The sequence below is a fragment of the Accipiter gentilis genome, chromosome 26 (assembly GCF_929443795.1).
Source record: "Accipiter gentilis chromosome 26, bAccGen1.1, whole genome shotgun sequence".
Lineage (NCBI taxonomy): Eukaryota > Metazoa > Chordata > Aves > Accipitriformes > Accipitridae > Astur > Astur gentilis.
This window is the reverse complement of record NC_064905.1, coordinates 23,086,494-23,112,772: the sequence shown is the minus strand read 5'-3', so window position 1 is coordinate 23,112,772 and position 26,279 is coordinate 23,086,494. Positions and strand designations below refer to the sequence as shown.

Genomic DNA, 26,279 nt, shown 5'->3' with positions numbered 1-26,279 from the left:
ACTCAAACCCATCTGGTTGGGTTCCAAAAATTAAACATGTTTTCTCACTAAACAGCTCAGTATGTCATAGCTGTCAGAACTGCTGTTCTTCTAGAAGAGCAATCATATCAACAGGTAGAGCATAGCTGCCCAATGGCACACATCAGGAACCTGACATAAAGGGTATTTTGGCCGGATTTCACCAAGCATCCAAGTAAGTAGCACTTTGTGCATTTTTGCAGAAGGTTCTGTATTTCTTATTGAAATCTCATAGAGCACTTCAACCATATTGTCACAGTTTCCAGCCAGGAAAACAGCAAGCAACACCCAGTGGGCCCAAAACTGAAGATAAACAGACTTTGACAAAATTATTTCACAGACCTCACACAGGCACAAAATTACTCATTGGATTCTTGTAAAAACTGTACATCCTTAAATTAAAGCAATGTAATTATCAAACACATATCAAATACAAAATTTAGGAGAAACAGAACAGCCCACTCAAACAGCTGATCCCCAAGTATGGAGAACACAAAAGAGACTATAATATAAGGACAACAAAAATTTATCTTCAGGGGAAAAAAAAAAGTCTCTTTTCATCTGTGTTTTGGGGCAGGGCAAGGAGAAAGGGTATGAGAAATGATCAGGCATTTTGTACGTTGACTAGACCCATCTTTGAAAAAATAAGAATAACAAAGATGTTTTTATTTACATGTTGGATATATGGGCTGGCAGAGTGACAGAAGTATTTTCTGTCAAAGCTACAACTGAACTTGCAACATACTTGGCTAAAATTAAGAGAGGAAAAAAACCCCATGTAACACTAAAATCAGACTTCAAACAATGGACTAATTTGCTTTGTCTATTTGAAAGACCAAGAAGGACTATAAATAATCCATCATTTCCCGCTTAAACAATAAATTGGGCTATTCCTATTTCTGTCAACCTTTGTAGAACAACCTTGATTTCAGCAGGCTGCTCCAGGTTAAATGGTTCTGGATCAACATAATCACAACCTAGAAATTGTCATAGTAATCATCAACAAACTGAAAGCTGGTGAAACTGAAGGCTTTAGAATGTAAGCTGGATTCAGTGTAAGAAGAAACAGTGACATTCAGTGGCTCACCAAAAAAAAAAACCAAAAACAAACAAAAAAACCCCCTTTCCTTATGATAATAATGAACCAAGTATGGTGAGATCATGCTAATCAATTATACTCCATTAGCAGTGAACTTGCGGCCAATTCAAACACTGGGACCTCTGATTCAAGTCACTTCTGTAATAAAAGAAGTGATTATGAAGGACACTTTCATGATACAGAGTATAGACTGCCCTTGCCATAAAAAAAAAAAAGTATAACCTGCAAATTACATACAAAATGAATTTTCACAGTATTCTTTCTTAATGTCTCTTTTAAAAGAGAGTTAAAGCTGACATTCTTATACTGGAATGAGCACAAAGGTGTATTATTACGTTTCTGGAAAAGCTTAAAAAGTTGTGGAGCACAATGATCCTAAAACAAGTGCTTAAATTTCTGTACTGTTAGAACCAAACACCATAAAAAAAGATACAGAGTTAAACTACATTCTAGTGTAATTCCAATGAATTTCCCAGAGCATCACAGGAAGAGTGCAACAGGAAAATAAACAGGCTGAAAGGAAGAAGAAAATATTGGGTTAAAAGCACAGGCTTGAGACACCAGTATTAGGACTGATTCTACTTCATGTTTTTAAATTACGATTTTTAGCACAGGAAGTAGGAGTATGTGAGTGAAAATTTTCTATTGATACTGTTAGGCCATGTTATCAATACAAAGGCAAATTGAAATACCTCATTAAGAAACAATCAGATGACCTTGAAGACTAGAACCCGAGGGCAAGATAGTACACAGACACTACATAACGAGTATTTCTGCTATCAGCTAGGAACTAATCAACTACAAACAAGAAAGACTGGTGTTTCTTGATCTCAGAATGATTATGATGCTTCAGTGTTACTGGACTTGTGTCCCCAGCTTCCATCCAACAGCAGGCACTGCCAGTAAGATTCAAATTTTAATTACATAAAGGAGAGGGAAAACTCAAAATAAGTGAACACTTAAGTTGGCAGTGAATGAGATCTTCATGTGCTGCTAACTGGGGGAAGGCTCTCCAAAAAGTCTCCTTACAGTACTTTCTCAGATTTCTCTGAAAGGAAGGCCTTCCAGACTTCTCTAGTCCTTGTTCCTCGTCACTCTGTAGCCTCAAAAAACAATAGCTTCTGCACCTCAGTGCAGACATCTGTTAAAGAAAGATCATTATCTACCTTAGTGGAAAGGCACAAAGCCCAAACCGTTGACAACATTCTGAGCGCATGCAAAAAGCGGGTGCAAACCACTTAGGCATAAAAAAAGGCAAAGCTCCGGAAGGGGGGAGGGAAGAACGGCACTGCCGTAAACAGGCCTGCTCCTCCAGAAAGTAAAGGCGCGTTCAGAACCCTTACGTTTAGTCTTTGCCACAGCATCTGCTTTTGCTGTAATTCCCCCTCCCCGCTCCAAAAGGAGACACTTCCCACGAAGGGCCCCGGCCCCAGGCAACCGGAGGGGGAGGAGGGACGAGGGGCCGCTCCTCGGCCCAGGCCCCAGGCAACCGGGCGGGGAGGAGGGACGAGGGCCCGCTCCGCGGGGCAGGGGCAGGGGCAGGGGCAGGGGCAGGGGCAGGGGCAGGGGCCCGGCCCGTCCCGGCCCCGCCCCCCCCCCCGTCCCAGCTCCCGCTGTGGCGGCCGCTGCTCAGCGCTACGCGGTGAGAACGCGACCTGGCGACAACTGGCCAATCGGGCGTCAAGGCCTCAGCGCGCCTCCTCTGATTGGGAGCGAGGCTTCTCCAGCTCACCCAAGGAGAAGGCTGCGTCTACGGAGCGGAAGTGGGCTCAGTGTGGGGGGCTGTGATTGGCTGGCAGGCGCCGCCGGCGGGATGGCGGCCGCGGGGGTGGCGGCGGGGCTGGGGAGCGGCGACTTCTCGGACCTGCGAGAGATCAAGAAGCAGCTGCTGAGCGTGGCGGAGCGGAGCCGCGAGCGCGGCCTGCAGCACAGCGGGAAGTGGTGAGCGCGGCGGGCGGGCGGGTCCCGGACCGGCGAGCGAGCGGGCGGACCGACCGACCGACCGACCGGCCGGCCGGCCTTGTGCTAACGGGTCTATCTCCGCGCAGGGCCTCTGAGCTAGCTTTTGCCTTGGACCCGCTGCCGCTGAGTGAGCTGCCGCCGCCCCCTGCGCTCACGGAGGTACGGCCTGGGAAGGGGGAAGGCCCGGCCGAGCGCGGCTCTGGCGCCGGGGCCCGCTCGGGGCCTGCTGCCGCGCCGGGAACGGGCACCCGGGTGGGCCTGGGGCCGTTCTGTGCTTGTGGACGTGGTTGTGAGCTCCAGGAGCAAGTGCTGCAGTTCTGCCTGCTGGCGGGGACTGCCGGCTGCTTTTTAATCCCGTCCACAGCTGTTGAGGAAAAAAATGTGGTAGCGGTGCATCTGAAAACATGTGCAGGAGGCTGCTCCGAGGGCTGATTGTTTTATGATGCTGTGAAGTTCCCTTCCCTTATATATTTAATGGGGCAGACAGAGCTGAATATGTTTTCCCAGAGGAAAGCATTCCATTTCATGCATTGCTGTGCCCTGAATGAGATACTCTGTAAGCAAAATTTGAAATCATGCTGCTCAATTTTTGGTTTTGTTCATCTTTTCTAAAGCTAGAATTTATTATCATGCAAATTATGTTGTGCCATTAAACTTGTGCTCCTTGGGACACAAGAGAAACAAGTCATAGCTCCATCCCCACCTCCATAGGTATACATTAGGACTTTTAGGTATATGCCTGTTTTGTTAAATTACAGCGGCGTAACATAAGTGCATTTCAAGGCATAGTTACCGTGGAAATGTTTGCATTTAAGTTAGCAGGTTAATATTGTTTGATATGGAACTCCTGAGTAAGTTTCTTATTTGTGGTCATTCCTACTCATTGAACAGCTAATTCATGCCTCCAGCAGCTTGCCACAATTTGTTTTCTGGAATCTCTCTGTGTATTTTAAATGTTTCTAACTAGTCTGTACTCATTATTTGAGAACTAGGGACCTGATCATGTGAGGGAATGGAGAGACTTGTCTGATTGTACTCAAACCATCTCTGAGGATGGCTAAACTCTATTTTTATATTTCAGAGCAATTTTATTGACATGTTTGTAACTAGATGGTTTTCTTAAAGCATGGCAGAGCTTCTAAGGTCTTAAAACTCTTCTTTGTCCCTGCAGGAGGATGCTCGTGATCTGGATGCCTATACATTAGCCAAATCTTACTTTGATCTAAAGGAATATGACAGGGCTGCCTATTTTCTACGGGGCTGCAAGAGTCAGAAAGCTTACTTCTTGTATATGTACTCTAGATACCTGGTAAGATAGAAGGAAAAGTTGCATTTTAGCACTGAACTCCTCTGCTTCCCTCCCCTCCCTGGCTACCTTATTTTCTGCCTTTTCTGTTCTGAATGACCAGCCGGAAGCCCAAATGATATGTTTGGGGGGGAAGGGAGGTAAGGGTGTTCTTTTTAGAACTGTGATGTTTGTGAAAACTTGGTTTACATGCTGCTGCTGGTATTGCAGCAAACATAAGGCATATGCTATTGTAGTGTAATCTTGGTTTTCTTCTCTTTTTTCCCACAGTCAGGGGAAAAGAAGAAGGACGATGAGACAGTGGATAGTTTGGGTAAGTCTCTGGTGTCAAAAAACACAAGCTTCCAGTAATGCGTTTTCATGTAAATCATCTTGGTTTTATGGCTTTCCCCTCTATTTTTGGATAATAGTGTGCTGTAACATGATTTCCTTCATTCTCTCTCAATTCATTGGCTTAATACAGATTAGAGATTTTCATCTATTAGTTCTTCTGTTAAAGCAGGTGATCAGGCTAAGTGATTGTCTTTTAAAAAGAGGAAAATAATCACAGGCTGGGAAGCCTTCAGGTCATGTCAGTGATGATTCTGAATATACCTTGGGCTTTGTAATTGTGTGGACTCTTGATGGAAAACTAGCTGTTTGACTTTCTCATCATGCAGGACCTCTGGAAAAAGGACAGGTGAAAAATGAAGCTCTACGAGAATTGAGAGTTGAGCTCAGCAAGAAACACAAGGCACGGGAACTGGACGGATTTGGCCTTTATCTGTAAGTGTCTGCAGGTATCTCTAATGTATTCATGTGGATATGCAGAGTTTTATGATTCTGATTAACTTGATAACTTTCTTTACAGGTATGGTGTCGTGCTGCGGAAGCTGGATCTGGTGAAAGAAGCAATAGATGTGTTTGTTGAAGCTGCCCATGTCTTACCTTTGCACTGGGGAGCCTGGCTGGAACTTTGCAACTTGATTACGGATAAAGAGATGGTAAAACTTGGGAGATATCAAAATGTGGTAACAAATTCCAGAGTTTAACCTGATTTAGTAACCAATGATTCAGTTGCCACAAGATTGATGTCACCCACTGCTTTATTCTGTGAGACTCACTATCAGGCAAGGCAATACAAGATTGTAAACTATGTTGTTAAAGCCTCTTTTCTTCAATTGCTTGGCATGCTGTAGCTTGAGAATCTTTATACCAGCAGGGCCAACTCGTTACCATTCACCCACAAAGTGGTTTAAGAAATGGCTAATTCATATATTCTGAAGTAGTTGTCAGCAGGGTTATTGCCTTGTCACATGATGGAGATTCTCCTAAGATTTTTTTTTTTCCTTAATCTAGTTCTAGTTCCACAGTTATTGAGCACTTTTGGTGGCTTTAAAGGATATATAGAATCACAGCCTTTAAACCTAAAGCAATAATGTAGGTGTTGCCTTTGTCAAATACAAAGCTGCACATAGGGGATGAACTGTATCAAAGAACTGAGCTTAGATATAAAACCAAAATAGATTATTTTTCTTTATGCATGGGATTTTATGACACCACTCCTGGAATTCTTCAGTCAATTCTGGCTGGTGGAATATTTAAAAAAGTAGAGGTGGCACAGGAGAGAGCCTTACTGTATTGTGGAAAAAGGGAAATGCAGTTTTGATGATGTTATTGGAGTCTGTTCACTTATCTTATTAAAAATAGTGATATCATATTGATGTTCAAACATAGGAAGAAAGTACAGTCTTTCAAAGGACTTCTGAATTTAATGGAAAAATAAGGCCAGCGGCTGAAGCAGAAGCCACGTGCTGTCAGATTTGAAGACAATTTCTTCACTGATTGACCAAATGAAATGGCTTCAATTCTGCAATTTCAGTAGTTGTGGAAATGGATTGGGAGTGACTAAATAGAATTATGTGGTCCATATTGTACTGCTTTTTAGACTGGATGTCTTAATGCTCCTTTCCTGTTTCAATATTCTCAATTTATAGGCGTTATTTAGTCTCTTCTGTGGAAGAACCTGATATTAATTCTTGGTCCTAATGCTGATCTTTTGTAGCTGGTGTTATGGTTTAAGAAAGCGATTGCAGGAAAACCTCCTACCTCGAGACCATCTGCTAAATCATGGGAGGGAAGATAATGGATTCTTTGCCACAGGTGGCTCTTAGAATACTACTGATTGTCATCTCTTCCTCCTCTTCTTTGGTTCTTGCTAGTTGAAGTTCCTGTCCTTGCCAGATACATGGATGAAAGAGTTCTTTCTTGCACACATTTATACAGAGCTGCAGCTGATAGAGGAGGCTCTGCAGAAGTATCAGAGTCTCATTGATGCAGGATTTTCCAAAAGCACTTACATCATCTCTCAGATTGCAGTTGCCTACCACAATATCCGAGGTCAGTGACACTTACGAACTAGCAGGAACGAGCCTCTTAACGCCAACTTGGCTTTTATAGTTCTTGTTCTCCCATCTGCCGTTCTTTCTTCAGATATTGACAAAGCTTTATCCATCTTTAACGAGCTAAGGAAACAAGATCCTTACAGGATAGAAAACATGGACACTTTCTCCAATTTGCTGTATGTAAGGGTAAGCGCTCTTTCTATTGCCTGTCCATAATGATGGTATCTATCAGAGGTACGTTAAACAATAGCCAAGCAGCTGATACTGTCTAGCCTCTCTGAATATAGGTTTTCAGCTTCTTTCTGCTTCACAACTCCATGAAATAGATACAATGTATGCATTGCTAAATGCCTGGGTTTTCTTTGAAACTGTAACACGCTCCTTTTTCTCTTCATTTTCATTTCTTTGTTTCACTAGAGCATGAAGCCTGAGTTGAGCTACCTGGCTCACAATCTCTGTGAGATAGACAAGTATCGTGTTGAGACCTGCTGTGTAATTGGTGAGAGCCAGCTCTTTTCCATGTTCTTATTATGCTGTCCGCAGGCTGTGCGATGAAATCTTAGAAACACTTGTGAAAATGATCAACCAGCAAGGCTATCAAAACCACTTGGTGAATGTGGATTCAGGCAGGTTAAAAAGCAGACCAAATGACCAAGTACCCTTTTCACTCATTTCTTTCTGAAAGAGCTGCTGTAATATTATCAGTGCAGAAAGGAATTGAAGAAATCATTATGAAGATCCATGTAGCTGATAATCCCTTTATAGTCTTGAAATTCCAGTGGAAATAATTGTGTGTCAGGACCAGGAAATTAATTTATTAGATCATGACATAAGTTCTAAGGCCAAGGGGATGGGATCTTAATTGATTGGTACAACTGGAAAAGGATTGACCAGAACACTGGAGAACAGACTGCTATTATGTCTCTTGAAGTTTGATTCAGATCTCCCTTTAATAGGACTCTTTCTTTTTGTAATTTAAGTTAGGAGGTAGTAGATAATACCTCTTCCACCTTTTTTCTGCTTCTCTGCTGTTTTTTGTTTGTGTGGTTTTTTGTTGGTTTTTATTTATTTATTTATTTAAATATTGTGACTTTTGCTTTAGGGAATTATTATAGTTTGCGATCCCAGCATGAAAAAGCAGCACTGTATTTCCAGAGGGCCTTGAAACTGAATCCTCGTTATTTGGGAGCCTGGACACTTATGGGACATGAATATATGGAAATGAAGAACACATCTGCAGCTATCCAGGCTTATAGGTATCACTCACGTACTGCACAAAATGATGTTTGAGTCTGCATACATAAGGATTGAAGTAGTATCTTCTCTATTTTGTTAGTTTTTTGCTGAACTCTGTCTTGGTTTTAATCTTGACTGCTTTCTGACTAGTTCATCTCCTTTTCTTTGACAGACATGCAATAGAGGTGAACAAAAGGGACTACAGAGCATGGTATGGCTTGGGGCAAACCTATGAAATCCTCAAAATGCCATTTTACTGTCTGTATTACTACCGACGGGCCCACCAGCTCAGGTATAGTTGAGAACAAAGCCATGTTTATTGGTGTTCATTCTGACGTGGTCGCTACTAGCTAAGGAATATACACACAGGAACTAAGCTGGAGAAGGGAGAACAACATCAATGCTATGTGATTTGCGTAGTCTCACTACTCCAGATCCTTTTAGTTGTATTAGTTAACAAAGGCTTTGTCAGTCAAATGCCCAGGAACACTGGTCAGGAGTGTAAGTGATGTTTTATGCAAGAGAGGATGACGGACGCTGCCAGGTGTAGATTTTCCCCCCCCCCTCATCCTCCCCACCCCACTCTGAGATCAGCAGGCTGTCTGTTAAACTACATTTAGGAATTGCTCTTTTACAGACCAAATGATTCTCGTATGCTGGTTGCTCTAGGAGAATGCTATGAGAAACTCAATCAGTTGGTGGAAGCTAAAAAGGTAAGTGAGAACTGATGTGTGGAGTGAGACATTTGGATGTCTCCCAGGACACTAGGTGGAGTCGCAGCAAAATTGTGTATCCAGTGCTACCAGAAATGCCTATGGCATGTTGTTAGAAGCTTATGGAAACCATTTCTGTGGCGGTTACCATTGGGGAAGTTCTGCTGCAGTGTAATTAGGCCAGCTGATAAATAAAAAGTCATCTACAGATGATACATGTCCCTTTGCTGGAAAGCCACGTAGTTTTCTGTTTCTAACTTGCGTGATTGATGAGCTGGAGTAATTTTTGTGGTATGTTTGGCTGACTTTCCTTCCTTGACAGTGCTATTGGAGAGCTTATGCTGTGGGAGATGTGGAGAAAATGGCACTGGTGAAACTAGCAAAGTGAGTATGTGTTATCACTGAACTGTCAATACTATGTTAAATGCAACTAGCACTTTGATGCCTAATGATAAAATACTAAATTTAAATCAAGTGGAATTGCTGTTAGGCAGTATTACTTTGGGAGCTATGTAATAACTGTTATCTTTAGGTCTGTAGTGACTGCAAATTCTGGTGTCCAGCTTTAGCTTTGTTTCCCTCAGGATAACTAGAGGGAATCGTAACATAATGTGGGTTGCAAGAGACCTCTGAACCCTGAGGTGATTTGAGCAGACAGTGCTAGCAACTGTATTTGTTGTACTGAAACTTAAAGCAATCCAGGATGGTATCTACAAAATTGTAGATTGATTTATTTTTTTATTGTTATTATTTTTATATTTCCCCAGTACATGGTTGTGACATTGGGAAAGGGTCTAATGTGAAATAAATGTGAACACTCTGACACCAGCACTAATTTTTGGTGAGGATAAAGTAATACAAAGTGGAAAAAGTGAAAGGGAAAGAAAAGGACAAGTAAAAGGTGAAGCTGCTGTACAAAGACTTTTGGAATGTAGTGGGGGAAGAAGGAGTGCTGGAGGAAATAGCCAGTTAGAATAGGATGGCAAAGGTCTGTTAAAAGCTTTAAATTTAACAGAATAAGGCCCTGCTTTGGTTGTTGCAGCCTCTAGCAGTTAGTATCTGACTGGCTCCCTTCCTGGTAATGTAAATGTTCTCAAGCTGGATCATCTCTTTCCATGAAGGGCAGTACATGGTGCATGTCTTGCAAATTCTGAAGGAAAAGATCTGGCTTTAGTCCAGGTCAGGTTGAGTAGGTATTTTTTCATAGGCCAAGAATGTCTCCAACAGTGTAGTCTTATTCCAGTGGCCCATTTTTCTCCTTTTCTAGGCTGCACGAACAGCTGAATGAATCTGAACAGGCAGCTCAGTGCTATATCAAATACATCCAGGATATCTATTCCTGTGGGGTAAGATGATATCTTGGGAATAAAAGGAGAAGTAAACATGGTGTAGAACTACCTTGGAACCAACAGATGATGGTTTTTACCCCCCTCACTGTAGGAGATAGTGGAGCACCTGGAGGTCAGCACTGCCTTCCGTTACCTGGCCCAATACTACTTCAAGTGTAAGCTCTGGGATGAAGCCTCAGCATGTGCTCAGAAATGCTGTGCATTCAATGATGTGAGTAGTTGTGCAGTCTTCGGTGTTCTTTCTTAGGGGATCTATGACCTTGTTCTCGCTTCCCCTCAGAGTAGAAGGAATCCTTTATTGAAGGAATGAGGGCTGTCTGCCATGCAGGTCACATCCCAAATGGTGGTATTGTATACCTGATCACTAAGGCTGCTTATGATTGACTAAAATAATGGAATATGGTTTAGATAGTAAAATTGAACCATGTCTCATTGGTGGTCTCATTAAGTAAAAGAATTTGAGGCTCCACATGGCAGTCTTAAGACTGCTGAAAATCTTGGGGCTGAGGAAGTGGCTAAATGGTCACAGACTCCCCCACATTATGTAATGATGGTACTCGTATAACTTCATTATTTTTTTTTCCCCTCATCTGTGTGTAGATAGGGCAGAGGATGTAACAGTACTTGGGTTTTATATGTGACTCTGTATTCTGAGATGTTTTGTAAGTGGACAATTTTAATTTTTAACTTCAGACTAGTGGTAGACACTACCCATGAGTGCAGGGTATTTGGCCTATCCTTAATAAAGCTGTTTGGAACTCTGGAGAACCTGAATTTTGCTGGAATATTTAGACAGCTTCAGTGGTCGATGGTACCGCTGTCTGAAATACCCAAAGTAACATGCAAATCAGGTGAGTTAAAGGTGGAAAGACTAAAAGAAAAGTGACATACCTTAACATTTTTAAGTAGCAGGAGAAAAAAGAAGTGGGGATGGTTTTTATAGCTTGCAGCCTCACAGAATGACAAACTACTACAATTTATACTGCTTACAAACTGAATTTGATCCAGAAACCACCCATCCATAGGTGTATTGTTTTGTTTTTTACAAATTGCTCTTTCAGACTAGAGAAGAAGGAAAGGCCCTGCTGCGGCAGATCTTACAGCTTCGCAACCAAGGAGAAACATCATCCACAGATATTGCTGCTCCCTTTTTCCTCCCTGCGTCATTGTCAGCCAACAACACTCCCACACGTCGTGTCTCTCCACTCAATCTGTCTTCTGTAACACCATGAACAATGCTGATACTTCTAACCTGTGCATTGGATGTGACATTGCAGATGGGGCTTGCAACCACTTCTTTACAGTGAAATTTCTACATTCGTTGTTGCCTTCACGTGAAGGGTAGGAGTTATTAGAGCCCATAGCTGAAGTAGGATGTGCCCCAACAGGCAAAGGTGCAGCCTATATGAAAGTGCCTATGCTGAGATGTGAGAACCTGCTTGTACTTCTCACTAAGTCATTCCAGTCGGAGGGCAGATGTGTTCCAATATGCAGGACTACTCCTAACTGAGGGATGGGGAAGAGCTTGTCTGCTTGAGTTAAAATGTGTTTGAAGTTTGATTCTGCCCTGTTACCTCTGGTCTTTACTGAACTTCTTTGGATGACCTCTTAGTGGTACCATTGCTGTCTACATCAGAAACTGTTACCTGCCTGGCTGCTGAAGGACTTCTGCTTGTCTTGAACTACAAAGATGTTCCACAAAAGCAGTAGATATAGGCACTTAGATATAGGTGCCATATCTATATTGAAGGACTGAGAAGTGTCAGAGGCGTTCCAAGTAGCCATATGTAACACCTGTTTGCCATTCTGTCAGTGGATCTGACAGATACTTTGGCTTTCAGTAGAAAAGCAGCCAGTGGGATAGCACAATTAAAAAACTGATGATTAAGTTACTGTCCTTCAGCTTCTTTTACAGTGCAGCTTTCGCGTGTACTGTAGCAAATGAAATGGGATGAACTGAAATGGATCATTTTGTTAAGGATTGCCACATCTTGTGGACAGTATGGTGCAGGGGATTCCTCCCCTGCAGGGCTGCTCATAGTAAGGTTTAAGTGTAAATTTCCAAGATGCATGCATATGCCCCCTTACTACAGCCATGACCATTGTCCTGGTTTCAGCTGTGATAGATAATCATCTTCCTAGTATGGAAATGTCACCACAGTATGTCACCATAAATGAACAGATTAACATAAAGAAGAGAACATTGCCCTTAGGTGCACTTAAAACAGAAACCGTAGAAGTGGTCTGATCCTGTTCTTACTTGCTTAAAGTTTGCTAGTGGAACATAGGTATATGCTTTCAGTGACTTAACTCAAGTACATGGTCACATTCTCTGGTCTCTCCAGTCTCTTCAGTATCCATGTTTAGATGTTGGGTATCTTGTTCAGTCTCAACCCTGGACCTAGGGTATCCACAGATTATGTGTTTTTTCCCATTCGCTGGCTAGTCCCAGTTAGGGTTGCTGTTGGAAGGCACATGTATGTACACAAACAGAGTAAGGAGCACGATGATACAGAAAACAGGCAGCAATAGTGTTTAATTAATAAGTGTAGAACACACTATAGTGATGAGTTGTAAGTCTCAGACAAAGGTTACTGACCAGCCTGCTTGTGTGCAGTTGGTAGCTCTTCTGCCTAGCCCTGCCACTCAACACTCCCCCCTCTCCTGACGTGTGAAGAACGACCAACAGTTTGCGGTATCTGTTTGACCTGTGATCTCAGACAACTCCAGCCAAATGTCTTGGTGCTACTCAGTTACAACCTGTAAGCTCGATACAACCTGGAGGTCTTTTAAAAAGTACTTGAGGTTTGTATAAGTTTTGGGTTATGAATTAGGAATAACCAACTATGAATATATTCATGTATTATCAACAAGATGCAGTTACGAATAATCTGCAGATGTTCATGCTAAGCAAGCTCCAGCTTCCTCAGGGCTATCCAATAGTGGAATCTCGCATTGAGTTTTGTAATTGTCTGAAGATTTCCTTAGGAGGAAATAGTCCAAGTTTCAACTGAATGTTTTTTAATTAAGATTGTCCCAACTGTGGTGCTTATGAAGGTCCTGCATTAAATCCAGTATCCAGATGTCATTGTGGGAGGTTAGCTGTAAGGATTAACTGTATTCACCAGATCTAAACAGCAGAATGGCATTGATCTGATACGATGCACCTTGCCTGCTGTGTTTTGAAGAGGCTTCTATCGGGATGATCAGTGAAATGGTTTCCCTTGATGTGGAGGATACTTCTTCCAGATACACCTACTTTAAATACTGATCTGTAAAAGATGCAGGAGGGTTGAGCAATTATGTCTAAGTTGGGTTGTGAGTTCATCATTTTGTCTCCCCTACCCCTAGCTTAGATAATGGCACTTAATACCAATTTCAGAAAGTTGTGTTTGATGAAAGTGTGCTGATTGACACGTCTGCTATGTTATGCCAGTGCAAGTGTGACAGTCCCTATTGGTAATGATATCTATTGCACAAGGTGGGAGTGATTTGTTAAGAATAAGGAGAAAATGACACGTAAGTAGAGGTTACCTACTGTCTTAAAACTGAAGATGTAATGGGACCTCCTCCTTTTTTTTAATATGGTCTATTACTATATTTAATTACAAGCTAGTCTACTAGCTTTCTAGTATCTTATAATACATAAATAATGTGTCACATCTTGTTACAAACACCAGTGACCTATAAAAATCAGTAGTTAGTAATGACAATTGATGATCAATTCTTATGCCACATAAACAGCAAGTTCTTATAATGTAAATTAAACAATTTGTGCAGCAAAACAAATCTAGTTCTGTCTTTGCCTTCTGGTAAAACAAATAAGCGTTATATTTAGGATAAATAATCATTAAACCTATGAGAGCATTCTAATACCTGAGGCATTGAAGAAAAACTTTCAAACTCTTTGTGTGTTCTAGGAACAGTCAGTCTTACAGAGAACTATTAAGATTAGCTTCTTAATACTTTGTGAGAGTTTGGGGGGGGGGGGAATCATTCTAATGTTCTATTTTGTTACTATATTGACAGATCTCTTCAAAGCAGATACTGGATTTCACATCAGTCACACTTAGCAATTAACATTGTGCATAATGGGGTTAAATTTTGGAAACAAATTGATTTCTAGACATATGTGTCCTCCAGTACTGAATAACAGTCTTCCTTCTATCCTGGTTCTGTCTATTTTTATCTTGGTTCAGTCATAGTACTCCACTGTTCATTATTCACCTCTCCTAGAGTCTTTCTGTACTTAACACGCTTTCTTGAAAGGACGTTACTGAAATGAACAATACTATTAATAAGTCTAGCTACTTCTCTTCAAGCTATCATCCTTTGGAGGATCATCCTATAAAACAAACCAAGAAGACCTATTCGGTTGTTACATTTTTTTGGAACTCTTTTCCAAAGTTTGAACTGCTATTAGTGAAACTGCTTATTCTGAGATTGTTTTAGTCTTAGTATTTCAACCTGATACACTGCGGGACTTGCTGTTTCCAGAATCACAGCTGGCCCTTTCCATTTCCTGGGCTAGCTACATGGGGTTTCACTGATAATCTTGGCATGTTATGTCACTTTCTGCATTCCATTCTTTGCAGTTTAGGAGCTTTCTGAATCTACTGTTTTGAAGTTGTGGCCTAGGTGGATAGCCATGTCTTCTGACACTTATTTTATTAGCATATGTAGCCAGTGATCAGTTAATATTTTTCACTACCATTCAGCTGTCAGAACACCATTGCTGAAGTGTTCTTGTTTCTCAGTCAGTGATTAGTATCATGTGAGGACCCAATCTGCAATGAAGGAACAGAACAGAGAATGACCTCGGGATACACAGGAGCTGAGGCAAGATCTTTCAGCTGTCATAACTTTTGAATGTTCTGCTTGAGTACTGAGTAGCCAAAGCTTGACTGTTATTTAGGCATTTTTTCCTACATTTTAATACTCTTGGTTGTAAGCCAGTGCACCTTTTTTGCTACTTCTGGGTACTTATTGTCTTTTTTGGTTGTAGACATAGACCTGTTCCAGTGATGTGAACATGAATTTGTCCATATTCTGATTCATCTTTTCTCAACATTTCAGTTTGGAATCTGCCTGTCTGTATCCTCCAGATGTTGCTTCAGTGGTGCTTAGACACCTGCAGCAGAAGTGTATTGCTGGAACCATCTGTTTCTCTCCTGTACATCCAGGCTGCTGCCAAATATAACCATTTGCTGAATCCAGAGTGAAACTTATTTTTCTTGAAATGCCTTTCTCTTGTTCAGAATTCTGTGCTTATTGAACACAGTAAATCTCAGGAGTTACCAATTGTACTGTCTGAATAAAGAGTAGTTCTAAAATCTTTTTCTTCTTTATGCCAGGTATATGATGCAGGCTGTATTTGTTCGGTGATTCTGGAGTTCCCCTCCAGGGCCCAGGGTTCTTGCAGTAAACTAGTTGAGGCTCTTGTGTCAATAACCATTTTGGGGCAATGTGAATCCCCAACTAAAGCTCTAATTATTGATCACCCCCAGAAATTGGAAACCAGCCTAATCGATAGCCCAGGAGTTTGTTACAGTTGGGCATGCCCGTTCTGCAGACTCAAACATGTATCTGCCTGAAACAGTCCCTGCTCCCCTTTCATTTGACTGCTGCTGTTAGTAGTTGTTCTTAAAGGGCGTTAGTGTGTGCTCCATTTCAGGCATTCATGTTTTCTGCTCTTCAGCCAATTTAAAATTAGATTCTGGTTCTTAGATTATTGCTTGCCTGATCTATTTCATCCAAGAAACCTCTTGCCTTTTCCTTTATCTTGAGATAGAGGCTTCCCTCAGTTATCCTATTTATTCCAGGCAGCTGGCCTGTTACTAGCAAATGTGATTGCTTGGCCTGGTTCACAGACTTCCTTCTTCCTTTCTCTTCACTGTGAATCTTTCCCTATACATCTGTACTGTGCAAGTCTGTCCTGCTTGAATGATTTTGCTGACTTTTTCCATCATGATAATTTACTCAGCTGTGTTGTGTAAGTAGGTCAAAAAATGTCATAATGTAGCTGGAATCTGGCTTGTGGCCTGTCTAAACCTATCTTTATGTATGGCTAGTGTCCAGCTATACAGTATGTTAACTGTGACTCCTGTCTTGTAATGGGACTGTATAAGATCTCTGTGTTTAGCCATTTGGTGTAATATGGTGTGTGTTACTGTGGTTCCTATGTATTTCTTTTCATCTTTAAAAATAATGGAGGGAAAACCCCATATCCACTTGAGGTATTTTTATGATTCTGCTGCTGCTGAGCTTCATGCGGTAAACGAACAGTGGTATTTGCATCTTAATAAAGACATGCTGGATTTTCTTTGAAACTGACTGGAAGCAATGAGGAAAAAAAAATCACCTGTGCTGAGTATCATAAACATTCCTTCTTTGGAAATACTGTGGTATTTCTCAGGGGGGGAGGCATTCTTCCACCAGGACTCCTGCGCACATCTGCTAATGCGGGTCAGAGGAAGGAGTGTGCTGGTCTATTTGTCCATCTCATTACATGACCTGCCTCCTGGGAGACCACTCCTATCAGCCTTGCTGTTGGCAGAGAGCTTGTAGGCACCTTACGTCTGAGGTTGCTGAATAGTGAAAGTGTTACTACAGTGGTGAGCAGAGGGCCATGCAATAGTATGATGAAGGACGAGAGGTGGTTGAAGGCTGCATGTATGCAGGTGCTGCCTAGCGCGGTCCCTCTTGCACCAGTGCTACCCATCGTGCTCCCGCGGCTGCTGTAAGATGGTGACAATGACTCCTTATCAGGGGAGAGAGGGCAGGAAGTACTAGTTGAGGTATCACTGGTGTCAGTATTGCAATTAAAACTCAACAGTAGAGGCAAAAAGATAACTATGCCTTTGTTTTAGAATTAGTGTCCTTATTCACCCCTACAAATTTATTACAGCCTTATCCCTATGTCTGTGGCATGATTTTAATTAAGGAAAAAGCATTTTAAAAGCCCTTTCCATTTATCTGTAGCTTCCTGTGCTTTGTGAGACTGATGACACAGGTGGGCACACCAGGAAACCTGCAGGCAAGGCAAGGCAGTACCATCACAGCACTTGGCCCTCTGTACAATGCATTTGCACTGTGTACATATAGCAGAGGGATCCCATTTTCCTAATTCTGGGCACCTCTAGAAATTTCTGTGTCTTGCTTTATGCTTTCTAGCACCTATTGAACCAGCATTTCTACAGCAGATGGGTTTAAGCAGCAAAATTGGATCTTGACGTTTTTTGCAAGCACTCCCATAATTACTGCATGCAAGCCTGAGGATATGAACGAGACTATTTGTAAAATTTTTGTTACCCTTTGCTGCTAGCTTGCCTTCCCTTGCGCAGCAGCAAGCCCTTGCTGCTCCCTGAAGCACTCTGGTTAACTAACCGGATAATTCCGTCACTACAGACACCATGCAGTTTTGTTCCTCTTACAAGAGGCTGCAAGTGCTGCAGGTAGAGATGGCAAAAGGTGAGTTGGAAGCAGCAGCTCAAATATACTTAGTGAGAACAAAGCGTCCAATGGCTTAACTACCAAAATCAAGGTCTTTATTGGGACAAGGGAACTGTGATTCAACAAAGAATTCTAACGGGTGGAAATACGGGAAAATGAGTGATAAACAGAAAAGACCTCAAGAAGGTTGACTGCCAATAATTTTTTTTTAAGTCCCAATTAAAAATCCTAGGAATTAGAGGACATACAATGCATAGGCATTGGAGGCAGGGATGCACATCCTGAGGAGATTATAGGGATGTGGCCTGGGAGTGCAGGGAGGGGATCAGGAACGGCAAGGCACAGCTAGAGCTGAACTTGGCTAGAGACGTAAAAAATAACAAGAAGGGTTTCTTCAGGTGCACATGACAATAAAGGAAGATGAAAGAAACTACAACTGTACAAATCTGGCTACAACTGACATGGAGAAGGCTGAGGTACTGTCTTGGTTTTGGCTGGGATAGAGTTAATTGTCTTCCTAGTAGCTGGTATAGTGCTATGTTTTGGATTTAGTATGAGAATAATGTTGATGACACACTGATGTTTTCAATTGTTGCTAAGTAGTGTTTAGACTAAAAGTGAAGGATTTTTCAGCTTTTCATGCCCAGCCAGCAAGAAGGCTGGAGGGGGGGGTGGAGGGGGGGTTGCTGCTCAGGAACTAACTGGGCATCAGTCAGCAAGTGGTGAGCAATTGCATTGTGCATCACTTGTTTTGTACATTCCAATCCTATTATTATTGTTATTATTAATTTTCTTCCTTTCTGTCCTATTAAACTGTCTTTATCTCAACCCACAAGTTTTACTTTTTTTTTTTACCCCGATTCTCTCCCCCATCCCACTGGGGGTGGGGGGAGTGAGCGAGCAGCTGCATGGTGCTTAGTTGCTGGCTGGGATTGAACCACGACAGGTACTCAACAACTTCTTTGCCTTGGTCTTCTCTGGCAAGTCCCATAGCCAAGCTGCTGAATTCACAGAATCCAAAGACAGGGACTGGGAGAATGAAGAACCTCCCACCATTAGAGAAGATCAGGTTTGAGACCATCTAGGGAACCTGAATGTGCACAAGTCTGTGGGACCTGATGAGATGCATCTGAGGGTTCTGAGGAAACTGGCAGATGAAAGTTGCTAGGCCACTACCCATCATATTTGAAAAGTTGTGGCAGACTGGTGAAGTTCCCACTGACTGGAAAAGGGGAAACATAACCCCCATTTTTAAACAGGGAAAAAAGGAAGACCTGGGGAACAGGTCAGTCTCACCTCTGTGCCCAGCAAGATCATAGAGCAGAGCCTCCCGGGAACAGTGCTAAGGCACATGGAAAAGAGAGAGGTGATTGGTGACAGCCAACATGGCTTCACTAAGGGCAAATTGTGTCTGATGAACTTGGTGGCCTTCTACGATGGGGTTACAGCATTGGTGGATAAGGGAAGAGTGACTGACATCATCTACCTGGACTTGTGCAAAGCATTTGATACTGTCCTGCACAGCATCCTTGTCTCTAAAATGGAGAGACGTGGATTTGATGGGTGGCCCACTTGGTGGATAAGGAATTGGCTGGATGGTTGCACTCAAAGCATTGCAGTCAATGGCTCAATATCCAGGTGGAGCCCAGTGATGAGTGGTGTCCCTCAGGGGTCCATATTGGGACCAGTATTATTTAACATCTTTGTCAGGGACATGGACAGTGGGATTGATTGAGTGCAGCAATTTTGCAGATGACAACAAGCTGAGTGGGGTGGTTGATAGTCTAGAGGGAAGGGATGCCATCCAGAAGGACCTTGACAGGCTTGAGAGGTGGGCCCATGCAAACCTCATGAAGTTCAACAAGGCCAAGTGCAAGGTCCTGCACATGGTTCGGGGCAACCCCAAGCACAAATACAGGCTGGGCAATAAGCAGATTGAAACAAGCCCTGCAGATAAAGACTTGGGGGTACTGAGGTATGAAAAACTGAATATGAGCCAGCAATGTGTGCTTTCAGCCCAGAAAGCCAATTGCATCCTGGGCTGCATCAAAAACAGTGTGGCCAGCAGGTCGAGGGAGGGGATTCTGCCCATCTGCTCTGCTTGGGTGAGACCGCACCTGCAGTACTGCGTCCAGCTCTGGGGCCCCCAGCATAACAAAGACATAGACCTGCTTGAGTGGGTCCAGAGGAGGGCCACAACAATGATCAGGGGGCTGGAGCGTCTCCCCTATGAGGACAGACTGACAGAGTTGAGGTTGTTTAGCCTAAAGAAAAGACGGCTTCAGGGACACCTTATAGCAGCCTTCCAGTGCTTAAAGGGGGCCTGCAGGAAAGATGGGGAGGGACTCTTTATCAGGGCATGTACTGATAGGATGAGGGGTAATGGTTTTAAACTGAAAGAGGGTAGATTTAGATATTAGGAAGAAGTTCTTTACTGTGAGGGTGGTGAGACACTAGAACAGGTTGCCCAGAGAGCCCCATCCCTGGAAGTGTTCAAGGCCAGGTTGGATGGGGCTTTGAGCAATCTGGTCTAGTGGAAGGTGCCCCTGCCCATGGCAGGGGGGGTTGGAACGAGATGATCTGTAAGGTCCCTTCCAACCCAAACCATTCTACAATTCTGTGACACCACAGCCTTGCCTCCCAGGGAGCTTGCCGACAGCAGAAGGGGCCTACAAGCTATTTTGCTGACTCTTTGCCACAGGATCCTTCCGTCATCAGGACACTGAACTGACCCTGCCAGAACCTGTTAGGTTAATTTTACAGTTTACAGTGCCTGCAGTCCGAGAGAAGTCATGCTATGTAATATGCCTTAGTATTCTTCACAGTTGTTTTTTCCCTTTTTTATATACTTCAGATCTTCCATTTATCTTGTGCAGCCACTGTACTGGTCTTTCAGAAGGCCATTTCCAGAGCTATTCAGTCAGTAACCATGACATGAAAAATAAAACATTTAGGCTAGGCATATACAGACAGCAGCTTTTAAAAAACAGAACTTGGCTTTATTTTGGGCATTGCAGCTTTTTTCAATCACTGACTGTGTTAACTGCCCATGGCATATTTTTTATGAAAACACTGTAATTCTATAAAGCCCACTTATAGCATCTACCACTTCAGGCTCTTCGAGCTTGCCATGTAAATGGCAAGTGCTTTTCCTTTTGAGGTGGGTTCAGGTGCATAAGGACAGAGTACACATGGGGTTGAACAGAGGAACTATTGCACTCTTTGGTAAGTGTTAGGCTGTATTATATGCATCTAATGCTCAAGTGGATCCCTTGGCATTATATTAGAGATCCTGCCAAACAAAATGAAAAAAAAAATAAAAAATTAACTGAATCTCTTACACAACTCTGAGAAAAACTAAATGCCCCCGCTTTCCAGGTGAGAAAGCTGAAGCCAGGACAAACTGGTCAGCCATGAGTCAGGTATACGGTGCCAGACTCTTTACTCTGAGACCTCTGCTGCTAGTGCCAGGTTTCCTTCTTGTTTTCTGGAAGATTTCATGGTAAAAGTTTGAAACACTGGCACTTAATGTGAGGCCTAAGAACTAGATATTAAGGAGGACTCTGACAGAATTTGGTGTTCAGGCTGGAGGACTCAAAATTCAGCCTTTGTCACTAGTTTTGTTCTGATATTGCCACTGACTAGGGAACCACTTTACAGAACGGAGATAACCTGCAAATCCAGTACCCAACTAAACTATCTTTTTGCTTCCATGAATGTTTTTTCCTGCACTTTGCTGTGATTAGAAAAAAGACCCCAAAAATGCAACAGTTGTCTTCACTTTGCCTACAAAAAGGAGTCTACCTTTGCAGAAAAACGAACACCTTCTCTGACTAGGTCTAACAGCGATACGTACCTTCTCTGTAAAGTGCCAGAAGGATAACGATTGGAATTCTTGGTGTGTTTTTTATTGTCAGTCTACCGACTTCTTCCAGGGACCTCTCTGTCAGTCTCCAGAAGGATGGAGATGAGGAAGCTTCTGAAGAACCTGAAGAGCAGGGGCTTCTGCGGTCATTGTTTGCACGAGTGCCTCACTGACATCTGGGCTACGCAGGAGCATGACTGCTTCTGCAGTTCATGGGCATACATGAACAGTCCTGATCGACTCAGCCTGGGCTGGAGCTCACTCCCCAGAACGTGATGGGAACACCGGCCTGACACCTGCCTCGCTGGCAGCTCCCTCCTTCGGGAAGGCGCTTTTTGGGCCCGAGGTGCGACTCCGGCTGCGGGGACGTTAGGCCCTCTCTCGCCCCCGGCCTACGCCAGATTTCTACTTCGGGGGAGCTCCCGAGCGCCGTGGGCCCCCCCCCCCCGCCCCAGGCTCCGGCCGCTTCGTGCCGCCCCAGCTCTTAGCCGGAGGGCGAAGGCCCCTCAGCCTCAGCGACCGCCCGCCCGGCCGGCGTCGCCGGGCCCGCCCCGAGCGGGTCCCACACCGCCCCGCCGGGGCTGAGGCGCGCTCGGCGCCCTGACAGACACCCCCCCCCTCCCCCGCCGGTGGTCGCGGGGGCGGCCGGCGGTGTCGCCGGAGCCCCTCCGCGGGCGCTGCCGCCGCCTCCCGCCGGCCAGACTCGCCCCGCGGGTCCCCTCGCCGCCGCCGCTCCGCCGCGGCGTTGCCATGGCGGCCGGTCGCGCGGCGCTGCGGCGGCAGGTGGGGCGGGGCCTGCCGCAGACCCCGGCCCGGCAGCGCAGGCCTCCGCCGCGGGGAGGCGGCGGGGCGGGCGCCCGCCCACAGCGTCGGCGCGCAGGAGGCCGGCGGGGCCGGTGCTGGAGCCGCCGCGGCGGCGGGAATATGGATGCGCCGTGCTCGTCCCTCGCCGCTCGGCATCCTCTCCTGGCCGCGGCACGGTGAGCAGCGGCGGCGGTAGGCGGAGGGGGGTCGCCCGGTCCCCGCGGCGGCGGCGGCCGCGGCGGAACAATGACCTCGGCCGGCTGTGGGGGGGCCGGGGCGAGGGCGGCGGCGCGGGGTGAGGGGCCGGGGCGGCGGCGGCGGCGTGGCGGGGGAGAGGGAGCGATGGAGGTGGGCAGGAGGCGGAGGTGATGGAGCTGGTGATGGAGCCAGAGGTGTGGCAGGGCGCAGCCTGCAGCGCCGTGCCCGCAGCTACCTCGGCTCTCTCCGGTCCCGCACTATTGTGTTCCAGGTTGGTCATTATCCTGCCTTCCCCGCGCTGAGCGCCGTGCACTGGGTGCGATTGCTGGTTACAAAGGAAGGGGCTTTTCCAGGGCTGAGCGCGCTGTGCGGAGGCTGCAGCCGGCGGAGCCGGGCTGGGCCTCGGTGAGATGGCATCTGGGGGGGTAGTCAGCGCAGCTGAGCGGAGAGCAGCTGTGAAGGCGCTCCCCTGCTTTATTTTTACTCGCGGTGCGTCTTTGCCCGTTCCATGATCCGCACAGCATTTCACAGGGTTTCCTGCCGAGCATGTCTTTTTAGAAACGCTCCTGTGTGCGTCTTGGGGTGTCAGGGTTGGTGTATTTGTGGCTGTGCGTGTGAAGACGTTCTCTCTTGCAAACGCAGACCCTGCAAGATGCATCTCTTTGTACGTGCAACACATGCTTTTTTTTCACAGCCGTTAACTGATGAAACATGCCACTTGGACTGATGTGCAATTTATTCTTAAAGTAGTGGATTGCCGTCCCTCAATTTCATTATGGCTACTTAGGACAGATCTAGATCATGCATTTGGGATATCTTATGGCACTGAATACTCATTTGTAGTTGGTTTCTATTTTTTGCTGTGAATGCAAATATATGAAAGATGCTAAGTATACCTTATAGGCTGGGAACATAGAGAAATATGTATTTAACAAGTTTAATTTGAACTGTTGTAAGGAAAAAAAATGAATGAGATGTATTTGTTTTAAACATTTGCATTCTGATACTGTCCTATGCATCACTGTAAGGTGACATGTTGGAGTCTCCCATTCTCAATGTCTCTTATTTGCTGGGTCAAATTCTGCACTGGTGCACATATCATGCCTGGTCTAGCAGTCTGGGTGGCTCATCAGGAGAATGTTTTGTCTCTTTTTCAGGCAGTAACGTGAGGTTTATTGGTTCTGCTCTGACTCAGGTTTTGTTTCTATTGATCTGGCCTGCTGCTCTACATACGAATTTCAAATCCAGGCCTGCTGTGCTGTAAATGCTAGCATTGCTGGCACTTGACCAGGTTCAGATTGGTGCTTGAGTGAGGTAAATATCTGGTGATTCTAAGAGGTTCTCCGGGAATGGTTATGATATTGGTGACGTCTGAGAGTGGTTAGCTGGTAATTGTTGAAGAGGGTGTAAGACACAAGTGCCCTATAAGTAGTTCTATAGCAATCAAAAGCCACCATAGGTACCTCAATACAAGGAGGACATCAAACTATTAGAGTGTGTCTAGAACAGGGTGACCAAGATGGTGAAAGGTCTTGAGAACAAGACTTTTGAGGAGCAGCTGAGGTCACTTGACTTGTTCAGCTTGGAGAATAGAAGGTTGAAGGGGGACCTCATCGCAGTCTGCACCTTCCTCAAGGTGGGCAGCGGAGGGGAAGGTGCTGGTTTCCCCTCTCTGGTGACCAGTGACAGGACACGAGGGAATGGGATGAAGCGGCGTCAGGTCAAGTTCAGGTTGGACGTTAGGAAAAGGTTTTTCACCGAGAAGGTGGTCGGTCACTGGAACAGGCTCCCCAGGGAAGTGGTCACAGCACCAAGCCGGTCAGAGTTCAAGGAGCGTCTGGACGATGGTCTTAGTCGTATGGTTTAGTTTTAGCTAGTCCTGTGAGGAGCAGGGAGTTGAACTCCATGATCCTTATGGGTGCCTTCCAACTTGAGATATTCTGTGATTCTAATCAGGTTAACGGGGTTGCAGCCAGTTCCACCTTTGCTTCCACAGTGAGCAAAATCCCAAGCAGGAGCCTCAGGGAGGAAAGTTTCTGATGGGATTTCCATAGGATTTGCCTGGTGGAGGTGGCTACTAGGAGCTGTTGATGTAATTGCACCTTTGGCCATGTCCCTTTCCCAGAACTGTGGCGATGTGGTCGACTGCTGGGATTCTCTGGTTGTCAGCAGAGCTCCTAGCTGAAAGGACCAGGCTGCCAGTGACAGATGCTGCAACCTTTCTGACTTGCTGATCTTGGACTGACTGTTCTCTTAGTGCCTAAGGTAGAGAAACGTGGTCCTCACCTTGGAGATGAATTCGAGCCAGGTATTTCCACAGTGTCCACCCCAAGCTTAACTTCAGGCTCTGTGATAACTGCAAACGCTAATGCATTGCCTCAGCCTCCCGTCTGATAATCTTGTCCCTGTCACCTTCAGTGGCTTCTGATAATCCCTCTGTTTCCAGAGGCCATTCCCAGCTAAATAATCTTCTGAATAAGGACTTCTGTATCCTACTTATTAGCAATTGAACATAAGGTACAGCTAAAACATGGTTGTGTGGTAAGGAGGTGATTGGCTATTGTAATTTGTAAATGTATGCTGGGCTCTGGTAGACCTTTTATTATCAAGACCTTAATGTAGCTGGAAAGGTGCTGCATAATTTCTCTGTTGTTACAAAGGATAAGTGACCTTAGGGTATTCAAGTCAGGAAAATGCTGTGAAACATAACTGGCAAAATGATGCCCAGAATAATTTTCAATTTTTGTTTCTGTTCATCCATTTGATAGACAGTTGATACTGTGGTTAAAAAGTGTATAAAAATAGCCTTCCAACTGTAAAAAAAGGTATGGTGATAGATTCTACTATCATAAGGCTGGTATAACTCAGGTGTAATTCGAGCAGTTGAAATCCAAGTAGTTTGTTAATTATAACTTCTTTTTTTTTTTTCCCCCTCTTCTTTTTAACCAAACTATGGGAGGCTGAAGATGCTTACAACTTGGCTTTCATTAGTGAGTCATGGTTATGCTTCATTGTGGTCCATATTTGTGCTTTCTATTTGCTTTGTGAAGTTGTGAGGCAGCAAAATATACCTTACCAGATACCTGAATTTTGGATCACTTTCTAGTCAGTCATTCTTTGTATCTTCTGGGTTGCATCAGATTTCTCTTTAATCTTTGAGCATGGCAATGCAATATTTGGGTTACAAGACTGCAAAACAAATGTTTTTGCTTTAAAAACCTACTATTTTACTTGAATTTACAATAGCATCTTTGTATTATGTGTTTCTAGATCAATAGCTTGCTCAAATTCCCAGCAGGTAACCTCTTCGAAGTTCCTCTATAAATCTATATTACTTGAAGATCTGGTCCTTACCAGATTGTAACAAATTTATCTTCCCATCCTCAGAGATGGATTCTCTGCTGCCTTCTCTTTAGTAATCATCTATATCTGTGCAAAGCATCTGTGCAATTCTCTGTGTCATCAGCTCTCAATATCCAGAATCCATGAAGGTAGAAAAATGTAATTTTTTGTAGTACTTCTAGTTTCTGTATCTTTTAAGGTCTATTTGAATTTCTCCTTTAAAATATGAGGACTAGAAATCTTTGCTTCAGGAGGTGGGGCTCTAGATAGAAAATTCAACAGCAAGTTGGAAGAGTCATGAAAAGGCTCTATGGTCTAGCCATACTGAATGCTGTCAGGTTAAATGAGCATAAATATAGCTTCTTTGTAAATGACAGAAAAACAGTGTGGATCACAGTCTGCAGTTTCGATTCTAAAACATCCAATGAACTTTAAAGGAAAAATAATGACATGCAAGCACTTTCAGTTTATCTCACTAAAATTTATGGTGCTCTATGATTTGCTTGCCATGCATTTGGATCACTGGTGGGTAGCTGAGAAACTGTCACACA

At 44.2% G+C, this 26,279-nt stretch overlaps 2 protein-coding genes across 8 annotated transcripts in view; both read left to right on the top strand.

Moving 5' to 3' along the window:
• The first annotated feature begins 2,905 nt into the window (after positions 1 to 2,905).
• On the top strand, positions 2,906 to 13,856 carry CDC23 (cell division cycle 23). 2 transcript variants are annotated; one of them, XM_049829859.1, is made up of 16 exons: positions 2,906 to 3,058; positions 3,166 to 3,238; positions 4,251 to 4,388; positions 4,656 to 4,698; positions 5,045 to 5,150; positions 5,236 to 5,368; positions 6,587 to 6,764; positions 6,858 to 6,955; positions 7,187 to 7,268; positions 7,872 to 8,025; positions 8,178 to 8,297; positions 8,643 to 8,718; positions 9,041 to 9,102; positions 9,986 to 10,064; positions 10,159 to 10,278; positions 11,129 to 13,856. In XM_049829859.1, exons 1-16 carry the CDS (start codon positions 2,931 to 2,933, stop codon positions 11,297 to 11,299), a joined length of 1,761 nt encoding a protein of 586 aa, XP_049685816.1. In that variant the 5' UTR covers positions 2,906 to 2,930; the 3' UTR covers positions 11,300 to 13,856. The 2 variants fall into 2 exon arrangements, with proteins under 2 accessions (XP_049685816.1, XP_049685818.1); XM_049829861.1 differs by lacking the exons at positions 2,906 to 3,058; positions 3,166 to 3,238 and adding an exon at positions 3,364 to 3,635.
• An 8,366-nt stretch (positions 13,857 to 22,222) lies between these two features.
• JAKMIP2 (janus kinase and microtubule interacting protein 2) overlaps positions 22,223 to 26,279 on the top strand; it is a 68,540-nt gene continuing 64,483 nt past the window's right edge. For 4 of the 6 annotated variants that reach the window (XR_007509718.1, XM_049829854.1, XM_049829855.1 and 1 more), the window contains exon 1: positions 24,530 to 24,651. The gene's annotated coding sequence lies outside the window, so the exon portion shown is untranslated. Of the gene's footprint in view, positions 22,365 to 24,529; positions 24,652 to 26,279 lie in introns of those variants that run through there. The other 2 variants (XM_049829856.1, XM_049829853.1) reach the window with 2 other exon arrangements.

What these genes read in the sequence shown, in the direction of transcription:
- CDC23 (XM_049829859.1), top strand. Translation starts at nt 2,931, where the DNA reads ATGGCGGCCGCGGGGGTGGCGGCGGGGCTGGGGAGCGGCGACTTCTCG. An exon ending in GACGGATTTGGCCTTTATCT is followed by an intron (nt 5,151 to 5,235) that starts GTAAGTGTCTGC and finishes CTTTCTTTACAG; the next exon opens with GTATGGTGTCGTGCTGCGGA. An exon ending in TGATTACGGATAAAGAGATG is followed by an intron (nt 5,369 to 6,586) that starts GTAAAACTTGGG and finishes GGTTCTTGCTAG; the next exon opens with TTGAAGTTCCTGTCCTTGCC.